At 33.7% G+C, this 16002-nt stretch overlaps 2 protein-coding genes across 2 annotated transcripts; one reads left to right on the top strand and one right to left on the bottom strand.

Moving 5' to 3' along the window:
• Positions 1 to 9743: 9743 nt before the first annotated feature.
• Positions 9744 to 12539, top strand: LOC123902534 (xyloglucan galactosyltransferase MUR3-like). Its single transcript, XM_045952295.1, has one exon. The coding sequence runs from the start codon at positions 10393 to 10395 to the stop codon at positions 12160 to 12162; it is 1770 nt and encodes a 589-aa protein (XP_045808251.1). The 5' UTR covers positions 9744 to 10392; the 3' UTR covers positions 12163 to 12539.
• A 1553-nt stretch (positions 12540 to 14092) lies between these two features.
• LOC123902541 (photosystem II reaction center PSB28 protein, chloroplastic) lies at positions 14093 to 16002 on the bottom strand. The gene is made up of 2 exons (XM_045952303.1): positions 15368 to 16002; positions 14093 to 14794 (listed from the first exon to the last, which is right to left on the bottom strand). The coding sequence occupies exons 1-2, from the start codon at positions 15438 to 15440 to the stop codon at positions 14322 to 14324; spliced, it is 546 nt and encodes a 181-aa protein (XP_045808259.1). The 5' UTR covers positions 15441 to 16002; the 3' UTR covers positions 14093 to 14321.

Here is a 16002-nt window from a genome sequence, read left to right on the forward strand (position 1 = left end):
AATGACGACCACCAACAAAGCGCCGCACTCAGACGACGAAATCACAAAACAAGAAAAACAAAACTAAAAAACTTAATCTATGTGAAATCACTTATTTAAATGGAAAGAAAATAAAAAAACAACTTAGAGGGGTGATTTTGGGTCAAAAATTGACCCAAAAACCACCCCTCCTTGGTGGATGATGAAGAAGAAAAGCAAAATAGGGTTAGAAGAGAGGGGGAGCGGCGGCTGTAACTAGACTGACACCAACGTTTTAAAATGATGATTTGAGAGCGTTGTTGTATGTGTGTCGGCTGCATATTTGACAAGTAGACTATGACGCGAATATTCATATTACAGTTTCCGTCTAGGCATTTGCAACGTGCGGGATGAATATTGCATTCCTTTCCTCAACCCTGATGGAGTTTGGGTATCTTTGTAACGGTTCCCACTTCCCATTACTTATGAGTTAAACTTAAATCTACTAATGAATTGATCTAGGCGACAAGGTTTTGTCCCTTAAACATATAGTCAGATATTCAATTTCTAGTTCAAGAAGTAACGTATGGATTTAATTGATATGCACCGACAGTGTAAAATAATATTACACTGTCAACCAATATCAACCATGTTTTCCGCCACATCACCCAATTTCACCCCACTTTCTTGACATTACAAAATGATGATTATTTATTAGACGATTATATAAAATTATTTTACACCGTCAGTGCATATCAATTAAACTCATAACTTATTTAAGGTCCACCTCAAACAAAAAAATTGAGGAAATTGCTCACAATAAAATGTAATGAGACGTAGCCACTAAAAAAAATGTAAGGAGACGTAAAACTATAAATTTTCTTTAAAAAAAAACAGAGGAAATAACTTATTTAAGGTCCAAATATTCACGAATATGGATTATGGGTTTTGTGGTCATCCCATGTCACAAAGCAATCCCTTTCATATGCCTATTTGCATCTCAAATGCAAAAAAATTGGCTATCCTTAACCAAATTACTAACCAATCCATATCCAATTTTAGTTTACTTCCATTTTAAAAAAAAACCACACCACTCCAATAAAAAAACACCAATTATAAACCATAACCACATTTTGTAATTTGGTTTGAAATTGGTTTGAAAATTCAGGCCCAATAGCTAATTCAGGCCCAATCTTCAATTTTTTAAAATTCTTTATTATATAATAAAATAATTAATTAAAAGAGGTGGTGGAGGACCGGTGGTCAACACGGTGGTCAACGCCGGACCACCGGTGGCCGGCACGGCGACGCTCCGACCGACACGGTTTTCCGGCGGCGGTGCTCCGGCGGCCGGCCACACCAACCACCCATACTATTTTATTATTATTATTATTTTATTTTAAAAATCAGATTTTTAATAATTATTTTAAAAATAATAAAAAAATCAGTTTTTAATGTTTTTTGTTTTTAAAAATAATTAAAAAAATCAGTTTTTTTTTAAAACAATTAAAAAATCAGTTTTTAATGTTTTTAGTTTTTCAAAAATTTAGTATTTTAATTTTTTTCCTATAATAAATATTAGTTTTTTTTTGTATTTAAAAATCAGATTTTTTAATTTTAAAAATTACTCTTTTTTTAAATAATAAAAAATATTTTTAAAACAATATAAAAAACAAGTTTTCGGCTAAGTAAAAAATAATTTGGGTTTAGAAAAAATACTTTGTGGGTTGATTATAAACCAATTCAATCATAAAATTAATGAAAAATTATGTTTTTAAAATAATTAATAAATCTATTTTTTTTAATCAACTAATAAAAAAAAATAGTTTAAATAAAAAACCTATTTAAAATTGGATCATGTGAATAACTTAAATTTTATTACAAACCGGTTATAAATTGATTTCGATCCGGTTAATAACCAAATCCAAATTAGTTTTAAAAAATAACCGGTTTGTCATTGAAATGGTTTTGGTTTAGAACCAAGACCAACAATTAGGTGTGGTGTGGTTTCCAAACCATGCACACCCCTGAAAGAAATATAATGCTGATATGTAGTTATTAAGTGGAGTAAGTCTCCGCTTACTCCTAGAGTCAACGGATCCCTCCTATATATATATATATATATATATATATATATATATATATATATATATATATATATATATATATATATATATATATATATATATATATATATATATATATATATATATTGTTGTTTTCGGGATTTAAAAACAGTTAAAAATAATTTTTACAGCCACCGAAAATATTACTGGGTTGAGTCGCGGACTAGGTCGCTCTCTTTAAGACGTTTCGTGGCACTGCCCAAAATCGTGCAAGCAGACTATCAGCCACGCCGTCCCCAGGATAAAACAGCCCAGTTACAACTGTATACCGATATGCTACTGCACGGTAGAAATCGGTCAAAGAATACACCTTCTTGAATGGTACTACAATACCACTCGAATTGATGCTACGACATCAATCTATTACTCATCGGTGATTCAGTGGTACTACAATACCACTCAGATTGATGCTACAACCTCAATCTATGAATCAACGGAACTACGATACCACATGTGGTACTACAATACCACATGTATTGATGATACTACAATATCTATCAATATAATGACACTGAGGTCACTCCAATATGGTACTAAGACCAATCTTCAATCCAGGGGATAATGGTGCTAAGACCATTATTTATTTAAAGGAACTAGTGATATTTTTATCACTCTTAAACCAAATTAACAATAATAAGGTTTCTCTTTTATTCAAAGTTTCAACTTATAAAAAATTATAATATACACAAGCTTTTCTTACTTTCTCTTTTCACGATAAAAGTTTTGTTAAAATTATATAAGTCTAACAAAACAGTAGATCAAACGTCATGTAGAGACACCAAAAATAAATTCTACATCATATTCAACATTAGCTTCTAAAAGGTAAATATACGGCGAATCACTGAAAAATAGTCTCAACAACAATACTAGAGTTTGGTCTAATACCAATCATACATGAGTTGCTTTATTCAAAATCAATTATCATTTGTACTTACTAATTAGACCATAGAAATGATGAAATTAGTGTGAGGCCGTTAGCCTCCATCTTGGCACTATTTACTTGCCCATTATTTGTTTCAAATAAAAATAAGAAGGTAACATACCTGTTAGTATCCACGAGCATCATTGCAGAATATAATAGGATATAATCATTAGATGAATTTGCTCATAATTCAATTCCTGATAGATAATATTCAAGCCACACTACTACCCACACTTGTGGTCTTTCCTGTTTATGTGATAGATTAATCTGAACAAGTGTTCCCGGCTCATGGTTTCTTAGGTTGTTCTCAACTAGGCTTATCTCTTTTTAATCAAACTTTTTCAGTGTAGCCATCAATAAGATTTATTCTCCCATAAATTAACGGTTACAAAATGATGAAAAATAAAATCACCATAAAATAAATAAATAAAGTATGTAACCGATGTGAAAATTAATTAATTTATTTCCTCAAAATACACACTAGTATGCGACAACATACTAGTATGTTCTAGTACCCGATATGAGACTCAATTTTATTTTCAATTCACACACCAATGTGAACTTTGTTCCAACAATCCCCCACTTGAATTTAAAAGAAAATTCCAATATATCGTAGGACACTTCTAAAAGATTGTGCATAAGCAAAGGTGTCTATGACTTGAACCTTTACATAGCAAGTAAGAGCCCGATTTAGTAAGAGTGACACTTGTCTTGAACTCTATCTCGGATTTTTCTCAAACCCGCACACAACCTTTTCTTAAGGTGTATCTTTATAGCCCGTGCTTTAATAGCCCTGCACGTGTATCCCAGTTTCATGAACGCTCTAGGAATTCGCCTCTAAATTCCATAGGAACCGGCCTCAGTTCCACATTCATATAGGTGAGTCTATCAAGAGTACTCCTGAAGCTCAGTACTCCACTCATACAGAGTATAGATCTCATTAAGAGTTTTATTATCTCATCCTTTCACTTTCAGGAATCATGCTTTTCTTATTTTTACTTGCATGATCATCTTTAACTCCTCACAACTTGTTATTACCCATTGAACCTATTTCTTGGGATCTCCAGTCATTTAGGTTGGGTTTCCATCATGAGAAATTCATTTAGGCATTAGTCCCATCTTTACAGATGTATTATGGACTTCCACTTTAGCTATTCCTTTCGTCAAAGGATCTGCTAAATTTTTTCATCAGTGTGTTCATGATCCATTCTTACAACACCTTTAGAGACTAGCTATCTCACTGTGTTGTGCTTTCTTTTTATTCGACGTCTTATACCGTTATAATAACGGTTCTCAATTTATGCAATAGCCGTGGTACTATCGCAATGGATCAACACATCTGGCATAGGTTATTCCATAAAGGAATCTCAAATTGCAAGCAACCAACTTGCTTCTTCACTAGCTGTGGCTAATGGTATCATTTCAGACTTCATATTGTATTAAGCCAATATAGTATGTTTCTCTGATTTCCAAGATACAATTTCTCTACTATATATTCCAAATATATAGTCACTAATTGTTTTGGAATCATATAATAATGTATTCCAATCTACATCATTGTATCCTTCAAGAATATCAGAAAATCTCTAATAATAATATGATATGAGATTCATGGTCATTTTTATCTCATGAATCTCTCAATAGCATACCAATGCTAGTTCTTCGGTTTACTAACAAACCGGCATAACAGTACCACAACATATGCAATGCTACGACTTATGCAACGTCGGGTCAAGTACAATCAGTGACATATCAAATGCGGCAACATATATATGCTTTCATATTCTGATTGTCTTACACTTTCACCAGTGTTCTTCCATAGTTTTTACACTATGATCGTATAGTATGCACAAACAAATTTGCTTCCGTAAATATATTTCTTTAAAACTTTCTCATCATAGTGAGATTGATTTAAGGAAATTTGCATTCATGGATCAATAATCTCAATATCCAAGATTACATTTACTTCGAAATTCATTTGACAATCATCAAATTGTCAAACTTTTCATGTCATTTCATATGGCTTGTTTAAGACTCTACAAAGTCTTATCCAATTTATCGACTTTAGTTTTCATGCCCATGAGTTGGAAAAAAATATTTAGGTTGTTCCATAAAAAATTCTTCTTCCAATTCACTATTTAAAAAAGTAATTATAACATCCATTTGGCCTTATGGATATTATTCTTGTAATTGGAGAAAACATGTTGAAAAGATATATATTTGTTTTCATTTCTAAAATTTATTTATAATCATTCAATTTGTACTCATGAGGCAAGTCTACTAAATGTCAAGTCTTATTAGACAATAGATAATTCATCTCATTTTTTACGGCTACCACCATAAATCAACATAGAGAATCTATCTCATCATTTACGGCTACAACCATAAATCAGCATTCAAGAAAGACAGTTTCTTGGAGGTTCGTTGGATCCTTTTCTAATCTATAAACCATGTAATCAGGTTCATACTTTTTAGCAACTTTTGCTATCTTACCTCTTCGAGGTTCTATTACATCTTGTTCGATGTTCTCATTACAACTTCTGATCACTGGAATGTGACCAGGTACAATGCCCCCACTAGAGCCCCCACTATTTCTCAATTTTAAAGAGAAATTCATTTTCATAGAAATCATTTTTTGATTCTATGACCATTTTAGCATTTAGGCAACAACCTATAAGCTTTGATGTTAATTGTGTATCAACAAATACACATTCATAGGCTCTACTAGTGAGTTAAACTCTTCTTGGAGTTGAGAATTTGAACCTACTTCAAATTACTCCAAGTTCAAAAAATAAGACAAGTTAAATTGTCTTTTCTACAAAATTTCACAAGTGAATTTTGTTCTTGCACTTAGGCACTCTATTTAGCACAAAACAATCAATTAATTGAATTCCCCCCACTAATGAGACGCAATGCCGAAATTAAACATGACTGTAACAACTAGCTCGACAAAAGGTTCTTTATTTTTATTTTATTTTTCTTTACCGTTCAACTCGAAAGAGTAAGTTGTAGTTGTTTCATGTATAATTTCATTCTCATTAAAAAATGTGGGAATCATATTTTGTGCCTTATAACAAAATGAAGTTACTTGACTTTCTTATTGAACTAATTTTCAATTTCAATTCCAAAGAATTGAAACATGTCAAGAACATCATTTATCACTTTTATTTTCCATAAGATTTATGAATAATAATCTCAACATTCATCAACAAAAGTGATGAGTATCTTTTTCTGTTTCTAGTGTTGTTGTTCAAGACAACAAGCACTTCGTTATTTTTCTGATCTTGCTTTACAACTTTTTCTTTCAAAAGAGACAAGTTATCAGACTTTCAAGTGCATCTTCTTTAGACTTTTTATCATTTTTAAACTTGTTCAATTGTTTCAAATACAATTGAAATATAATCCTTCAATACGTTAGCAACTCTTTTATTGTTCTAAAAATATGATTTATTTTGTTGCTAATGTTTGAAGTGATTCCCTTTAAACCAAAATGGTTTGCCATAGTCAGCGACATAATAATATGAACCAGTAATTTCTTCGGTAGTCATGGCAGAAAGAAACGTCTTAAAATTGTTGTTTTCGAGATTTAAAAACAGTTAAAAATAATTTTTACAGCCACCGAAAATATTACTGGGTTGAGTCGCGGACTAGGTCGCTCTCTTTAAGACGTTTCGTGGCACTGCCCAAAATCGTGCAAGCAGACTATCAGCCACGCCGTCCCCAGGATAAAACAGCCCAGTTACAACTGTATACCGATATGCTACTGCACGGTAGAAATCGGTCAAAGAATACACCTTCTTGAATGGTACTACAATACCACTCGAATTGATGCTACGACATCAATCTATTACTCATCGGTGATTCAGTGGTACTACAATACCACTCAGATTGATGCTACAACCTCAATCTATGAATCAACGGAACTACGATACCACATGTGGTACTACAATACCACATGTATTGATGATACTACAATATCTATCAATATAATGACACTGAGGTCACTCCAATATGGTACTAAGACCAATCTTCAATCCAGGGGATAATGGTGCTAAGACCATTATTTATTTAAAGGAACTAGTGATATTTTTATCACTCTTAAACCAAATTAACAATAATAAGGTTTCTCTTTTATTCAAAGTTTCAACTTATAAAAAATTATAATATACACAAGCTTTTCTTACTTTCTCTTTTCACGATAAAAGTTTTGTTAAAATTATATAAGTCTAACAAAACAGTAGATCAAACGTCATGTAGAGACACCAAAAATAAATTCTACATCATATTCAACATTAGCTTCTAAAAGGTAAATATACGGCGAATCACTGAAAAATAGTCTCAACAACAATACTAGAGTTTGGTCTAATACCAATCATACATGAGTTGCTTTATTCAAAATCAATTATCATTTGTACTTACTAATTAGACCATAGAAATGATGAAATTAGTGTGAGGCCGTTAGCCTCCATCTTGGCACTATTTACTTGCCCATTATTTGTTTCAAATAAAAATAAGAAGGTAACATACCTGTTAGTATCCACGAGCATCATTGCAGAATATAATAGGATATAATCATTAGATGAATTTGCTCATAATTCAATTCCTGATAGATAATATTCAAGCCACACTACTACCCACACTTGTGGTCTTTCCTGTTTATGTGATAGATTAATCTGAACAAGTGTTCCCGGCTCATGGTTTCTTAGGTTGTTCTCAACTAGGCTTATCTCTTTTTAATCAAACTTTTTCAGTGTAGCCATCAATAAGATTTATTCTCCCATAAATTAACGGTTACAAAATGATGAAAAATAAAATCACCATAAAATAAATAAATAAAGTATGTAACCGATGTGAAAATTAATTAATTTATTTCCTCAAAATACACACTAGTATGCGACAACATACTAGTATGTTCTAGTACCCAATATGAGACTCAATTTTATTTTCAATTCACACACCAATGTGAACTTTGTTCCAACATATATATATATATATATATATATATATATATATATATATATATATATATATATATATATATATATATATATATTGAAGCAAAAGGATGCAAGAAGAAAAATCTCTCCACCACTCCAAATAGAATAAAAATACAAAATAGATTAAAAAAACTTGGGGACATCGACCTGATCCATTTAAACTACACAAAAATGCAGCAATTAAATGTTATACAATTAAGTCCAATTAGCAAACACTAACTCATCATACACTATCCAGCCAGCGAACCAGCTTACGGTCACCAAACGAAATAGAAAGAAAAAAAAAATGACGTGTGAGTGTTTGGTAAGGTATGAAACGGCGAATGAACTGACCACCAACACGGTCAGAATCAAGTACCACAAATCATAACAAGCATAATTGACCCTTTCAAGCCGAAAAACTCAAACTGCCGCAAACTTCCTACTAGATCAGACGAAAACGAAAATGGGAAATGCGACAAGGTAACTAGAAAAACAAACCAAACAAGAAGGAAAATAAAAAACCCTCTTCAAGTCTTCAACACTTTTAAAAAAACCGACATCACCAACCTTTTCACTACTGTAGAACCACCGGCGACACCACCATGGCTCCGAAACGGCGACGAACCGAAACCTTAACTTTCTACTTAGAAATCAAAGAGAACAATGCTTAAATCGTCTGAAAAGAAGTGAGAATAAAGCAAACTGACAACCACTAGACGATGGCGGTGCATGTTGAACTAGATCTGAACCAAAAGTGACGAATCCAGGAAACCCCAAAACGTACACCGCCGTTATAGATCCAGACAGGGGTGATGCGGAGGGCCAACACCACCGACATTAGATGTCAACATCTTCGACTGAGACTTTTGGCTTGGGGAAGAGAAAGACATGTATCGGTTTGTAAAAAAAATAAAGGTAAAATTACACTACAGGTCCTTTATCTTATTTTTTTTAACAATTTGGTCCTTTATTTTTTTTTTGTAACAATTTGATCCTTTATCTTTTTTTTTTGTAACACTTTGGTCCTTATCTTATTTATTTATAAAAAATAAAGGACCAAAGTGTTACAAATAAAAAAAGATAAAGGACCAAACTGTTAAAAAAAAGGACTAAAGTGTTACAAATAAAAAAAATAAAGGACTAAAGTGTTACAAATAAAAGATCAAGGACCAAAGTGTTACAAAAAAAAGATAAAGGACCAAAGTATTACAAAAAAATAAGATAAAGGACATGTAATGTAATTTTGCCAAAAATAAATAAATGAAAGTACCATACATTTATGGTATTACTAGATTAATACTCATAAGTTACTATGAGAATTTTTTTTTAAGTCGCTTTACTATACAAATGAAATATTTAATATTATTTTTTCTATTTGTTCTTAATTTTTTTATCACTTTTTTTTTCAATTGTTCAATTTTTTTTTCTTATCATTAATGAAAGAAAATTTTATAAACCAATCGATAATTTATTTCTATATACAACATTAATTATGAGGATCAAGATGATTTATATTTTGGTAAAAAATGATTATATACTCAATACTCACAATGAGCTGAAAATCAAATCTAGAATTTATATCATACTACCTAAACCTAGTGACTTTATATAACACAATTTTTTATCACCACTAGTTTAATATGGTTCGGGAGTTAGTTATGGCATCAAGTGGTTCTAGCCCATCCGATTGCAATTTCGGGGATCGAATCGCCGTCTTCCCTACCAAGTTCAGCACATTACGATATATATATATATATATATATAACACAAATTTTGATGCAGTACTCCTCCTCCATCCGGTGTCTATAACACAATTTGATGCAATGTAAGAGGAGAGGAGACACAGTTTCCCATCCCAATAAACCACGCGTCAAAATCCAACAGGACACCGACACGTTAATTTCCGAGTCAATCCCGGCGCACGTTGCTAACCTGCACTCTCTTCTCTTCCCCCCTCGTTCATTCATTTCATTTTCTAATATTTCATTCTCTTCTCTCTCTCTCTCTGCAAAATTCCCTCCTTCATCTTCTCGATCCCTCTCTCTCTCTCTCTCTCTGCTGATAATTGTTGCATCATTCATTTCAGTTTTTCTATTGCAAAATCTCGTTGTGATTTCTGAATGATCATCAAATCCAAATCAACACCACCCTTCATCAATCCATTTTCATTCCTCTATTAACTCCACAACGCATACTCTTCTTATTCTTCAATCCATCACAATAACACCAATCTCGTTTCAATTACACAATTCCTATTTACTTGCTTAGCTGCAAAATTGTTCCATCTCAGATTAATAACTAAATCACAATCTTAGCTTTTAGGTTTAGGTTTAATTTTTTTTTATTTTTATGTTTTTGTTTTGTGCTGATTGATTGTTGAATTGCAAAATTTGGCAATTGGAATGCAATGAGACGCCGCCCTGCGGCAGGGGTTCTCCCTGACCAAATGGAAAAGGGAGGAGCTAAGAATCAAAATTCACGCCTTTGCTGTTTAGCATTCCTATCTGCATTCCTTTGGTTGTTTCTCTTATACTTCCATTTTGTGTTTCTTAGAGGAGATAATAGTAATGCAACTATTAGTGATCAATTTGTTCATGATCACACAACCGAATCAACATCTGTTTCTGTTAATCATGAATCTGCCGAAATCCATGTCCCCGAAGTGAAACCCCTTCCTAGAAAGATTGGGTTACCGAATCCGGTGGAGATCAAGAATTACAACCCTCCCCCTAACAATAAAAATTACCCTTTTATTAAAGCTTTGAAAACTGCTGAAAATAAGAGTGATCCTTGTGGGGGAAGGTATATTTATGTGCATGATCTTCCCTCCAGGTTTAATGAGGATATGTTGAAGGAGTGTAAGAGTTTGAGTCTTTGGACTAATATGTGTAAGTTTACTACCAATGCTGGTCTTGGACCTCCGCTTGAGAATGTTGAAGGGGTTTTCTCTGATACTGGTTGGTATGCAACAAATCAGTTTGCTGTTGATGTCATATTTAGCAATCGGATGAAGCAGTATCAATGCTTGACTGAGGATTCTTCCATTGCTGCTGCAATTTTTGTTCCATTTTATGCTGGGTTTGACATTGCACGTTATCTTTGGGGTTATAATATCTCAAGAAGGGATGCCGCTTCGCTTGATCTTGTTGACTGGCTTATGAAGAGACCGGAGTGGAATATAATGAATGGGAAGGATCATTTTCTTGTTGCAGGGAGGATAACTTGGGATTTCCGGAGATTGTCTCAGGAAGAATCAGATTGGGGCAATAAGCTTCTGTTTTTACCAGCAGCGAAGAATATGTCCATGCTTGTGGTAGAGTCTAGCCCATGGAATGCAAATGATTTTGGGATTCCGTATCCTACATACTTCCACCCTGCAAAAGATGCTGAAGTGTTCAATTGGCAGGACAGAATGAGGGGATTAGAGAGGAAGTGGCTTTTCTCATTTGCTGGAGCTCCACGTCCTGGTAATGCCAAATCAATCAGGGGTCAATTGATTGAGCAATGCAGAAGTTCATCGGTTGGTAAACTGTTGGAATGTGACTTTGGTGAAAGCAAATGTCATTCTCCTAGCAGCATAATGCAGATGTTTCAAAGCTCGCAGTTCTGCTTGCAACCTCAGGGCGATTCATATACACGAAGGTCTGCCTTTGATTCAATGTTGGCTGGCTGTATACCCGTCTTCTTCCATCCTGGTTCGGCATACACACAATATACTTGGCATCTTCCTAAGAATTATACCAAGTATTCAGTCTTCATTCCAGAGGACGACATTCGTAAGAGGAATATGAGTATAGAAGAAATACTTGGTCAGATACCTCCTGAACAAGTAAAAATCATGAGAGAAGAGGTCATTAGTCTCATTCCAGGACTAGTATATGCTGACCCTCGCTCTAAGTTAGAAACTCTCAAAGATGCATTTGATGTTGCTGTACAAGCAGTGATTAACAAAGTTACAAATTTGAGGAAGGATATTATTGAAGATCATATCGATAAAAACTTCATTGAGGAGAACAGTTGGAAATATGCTTTGTTGGATGAGGGAAAGCATGAGGTAGGAGCTCATGAATGGGATCCTTTCTTCTCAAAACCAAAAAAGGATGGTAGTGGAGAGTCCACTGATTCATCTGCTGAAGCTGCAAAAAATTCTTGGAAGAATGAGCAAAGAGCTAAATGATAATATACACTGGCTGCAGTGAGGTTTAATACAGATTGAGACATGCTTCCCCTGAATTCAGGAAGAGGTGCAAATTTTTGCTGGGATCTTGATGTGAACTTACTGTTGAACATGTATCCAAGCATATTGAGTACTTATTCTTTTGCTTTACACTTTTTTTTATAGGTTTTCTTGCTTTCTGTTTCATGTATTCTACTTAGTGGTTCCTAGAATGCGTTTTAGGAGTTTTAATAATTTATTTTGTAATATTTTTGTTCATTTGATTTATATAGGAAAAATAAACAAATTTTAATCACGGTTGAGTGTAAACTTGAACGAGTTTAATCATTGAAGTCTGGATAGATTGCTATCTGTCGATAATAGCACATTCATTTTAATATATTTGTTACTTCATTTTCTGTATACACACTTGCGTGAATGTGTTATATTGTCTATCTACTTTACAACGAGTGCAACTAGAGAAAATTGTGAGCTATTTCTTTCCTCGCCCCTGCTTCTGGTTTGCAGAATTAACTTTTCTGCCACTTTGTTTTGGTAAAAAAATTAGTCACTTGATTAATTAAACTTTTCTTTAGTCTTTGTTAAAACTCTAGCCAGTTGATATTATTGAATAATGATTTTTAAATGGCTGTTAAACAATGGATGGTAGAAAAGAAATTGCAGTGAAATTCTCTTCCAAAGTATGTACGGTTCATTTCATTGATGTGCAATTATGCATGAAATGGACTCCTTATTGATGATGAGATTCATGTTTGTGAAATGATTCATCACATGGTCATAGATGCAAGAAGTTTCTTCACCGACAAATCTTGTAGCATTATTTTTGGTGAACTTTTCTTCCTCCGCAGTATGATTATTTTATTGTGCAATTTTCTCCTTAAAAGCACCATTCGACTAGTCTAAATTCCAATAGTTTGATTCATTCAACTAAAATTATTATGCAAAAACTATGGTTAGGTATAATCAAAACCATTGTCTGCTTAATCCTTAAGCGTAGAAAATCAACTCAACATTGAACTATCTGAGGTCATTTTCTATACCGCGGTGACACAGAAGAAACAAAAACCATTAGGGGCCCGTTTAGATTGGCTTTTTTTGAGTTTATGCGAAACAATTTATACAAATAAATAAGCTTTTATGTGTTATAATAACTTTTTCAAGGTAGTTTATGAGAAAACAACTTATAAAGATACAATTTTGTTAGTGAAAACTTATGAATTAACATAAAAGTTTATTTATTTGCATAAGCTTATTTCTATAAGCTCAAAAATAAGTCAAGTCCAAAAGGACCCTAGATGAATGAAAGAAAGGTAGAAAACTGACATTGATAACCTCTGTTTTTAGCAGGGGCATAGAAATTGAATAGAAGACAACCAATATGAAAGGGTTAAATTTTATTTTTTTTGCCATTGTCATTTAATCATAAATGACACCGGGGAGATCAGTGATGCTGTATGTGAAAAATATAACTCAACATCCTTTGATACAATCATACAATATCCCATTCCCTTTCTCCTTCCCCCTTATCTCCCCTAGTGGAGATCCATTATGCAGCATTTTATTGGCGAATTCCCTTTTGAATCCAAGTAGGGTCAAATACTAAAAAAGACAGATGGTTGCTCTTCGCCCACTCCCCCTACTAAATTTATCAGAATTCCCCCCATGTCCCCCCATCTCCCGGTAGTGCAAATCTTACTAGGAAATATCTTCTGATAGTATAAATCTTACCTAGAGATATCTTTCGGTAATGTGTTTTCTAGTGTGAGCAATTCAGGGAGGCGAAGAGCAACCCTAAAAAAAACATATAAGTGGTATCGTTCCAATTTGATATAATCCGGCCAATGTATCCAGACCAGATATTTCCCTCTCCTTTAGACAGGGAGACATTCTACTGTGATAAAAGATAAATAGACACCACAAATAAGGTAAGTAGAAAAAACAACAGACAGAACATGCTTATAGAATTGCAATGCAGCCGCATGCGTATTACAATATTTACTAACAAAATTTCTTGCCTTTTTAACATAATAAAAGAAATCCTTAGGACAATGAGCTTTGAGATCTATAGGAAATCAGTTACATACTGGTAACTAAATTATAGAAATCAAACTTCTTGACAGAGGACAAAAGAATAGAAGGGAAAAAGTTAGTACATTAACTCAATATTTTATGAATTGCAAACCATTAGCATTAGAGTACCGCTCCATGAATCGCATGAACCTATCCCAGTCCCGTGGAGTCCGCATTATATACTTGGCTTCAATTCCAGAGGGTTTTCCATTGACAAATTTAGCATTTACATCAACAGATTGAAGGACTCCTTCCTCATCAATCATGTAAAAACCTGTAATGTCACCTACTTCTCCAGATGAATCAAAAACTGAAGGTTGATCAAACCTGAAGATAGCCATACCATTTGTTCCATCTTTAGATTTTGTCAGCTTCACATCTGGTATTGTCAGTTCATCAGTTCCTTGAATGAACTGTATTTTGGGTTTCCCCGCCATCATGATAACCGGCATATGCAGTGGAGTTTTTTGAGTTGTCATTGGTAACCTTAAACTTGGCACATGTAAATATTGACCATTGAATGAGGAGTTTAAGTTCAAGCTTCCATGGACAATTGAAGGGACTGCATAAACAAAGAGTCTATAATGTTCACCACGAACATGAGATCATATTCATCACTTTTTAATTGCTATAATCTTCAAAGAAATCACATGTTCAATGTTAGGGGTCAAGGGAAGATGATACTAGAAATTGCTTATCTACATGTATAGAAAATACTGAAATGTAACGCCAAACTAATTGGACTTCCAGGATTACTTCATATTCTTAACAAAGATTGCAAAAGTACAATTTTGTCATTAAATTGTAAATTTGTTGGAGCAAATCTGGCTACATTAGACCTTAATCCTAAACAAGTTAAACCTACTGAAATTATGGAATTCCAGGGGTAAAACTTCATATATGAACTAAGTCACTAAACCACCACTGAGAACCATGCAAGTTAAAATCCCCAATCTTACTGAGGAGAGAAAAATACAACAATTATTTTTTAAAAATCTGACAAACATTATAAAACTCAATAGGAGTCCAAACAATGTCCAACATAAGTTGTCAACACATTTCACAGGAACCCCAAAACAAAAACAAACGAAGAAAGTGATGTTGGGGGAGATAATGTTGAAGAGGGTGATTGTACCTGAGTATGAGCGTGGCTTCTGTACTGACTTGTAGAGCGGAGAGGAGAATGCAAGAGAGTGCAAAGTTGCCATTGCCAGGAAAAAAGAGAGAAGCAGTTCTTCTCAATACTTGCCTCTCTAGTTGTCATAAAATCACAAGATAGAGTAAGTAAAATTGTGGTCCACAAAATGTCTATTGTGTCACAAACACAACCATTCACTTGTGATGATAATTCTTTGCTTTTTGCAATTTGCAAAGGATGAGAGTCCACTTGATTTGTGACAAACCATTGGTGCTGCTGACATGGCACGAAGCGTTTTCTTTCACTAATGTCTGTCTCACTCTATGTTGCCTAGGCGTGGGTAGGGCCGGTGCGGGGTACAATATTTTTAGAAAAATCAATATACGTGGTGTATGAGCATAAATTAAGGTATGAGTATGTACCCGCTAGTGGTATTTTCCCTCAAATAGAGTACCATGCATATGTTTGAACACAGGTACATCTTGGGTCTATTGATCCAATGATGATAAACGATAACAGTACACTTTTAGCCCAATAGGCCTGTATAACCTTACTGATGCTCCCATGCATGACTCAACTTTTGTGTTGCCTTTTGTGGCATGCAAATTTCTTTCCCCTCTAAGCCTCTCGAG

This window comes from Trifolium pratense, linkage group LG1 (assembly GCF_020283565.1).
Source record: "Trifolium pratense cultivar HEN17-A07 linkage group LG1, ARS_RC_1.1, whole genome shotgun sequence".
Classification (NCBI taxonomy): Eukaryota; Viridiplantae; Streptophyta; class Magnoliopsida; order Fabales; family Fabaceae; genus Trifolium; species Trifolium pratense.

Coding starts and splice junctions, on each gene's coding strand:
- LOC123902534 (XM_045952295.1), top strand. CDS start 10,393: ATGAGACGCCGCCCTGCGGCAGGGGTTCTCCCTGACCAAATGGAAAAG.
- LOC123902541 (XM_045952303.1), bottom strand. CDS start 15,440: ATGGCAACTTTGCACTCTCTTGCATTCTCCTCTCCGCTCTACAAGTCA. Junction 14,795..15,367: donor GAAGCCACGCTCATACTCAG/GTACAATCACCC, acceptor TTGTTTATGCAG/TCCCTTCAATTGTCCATGGA.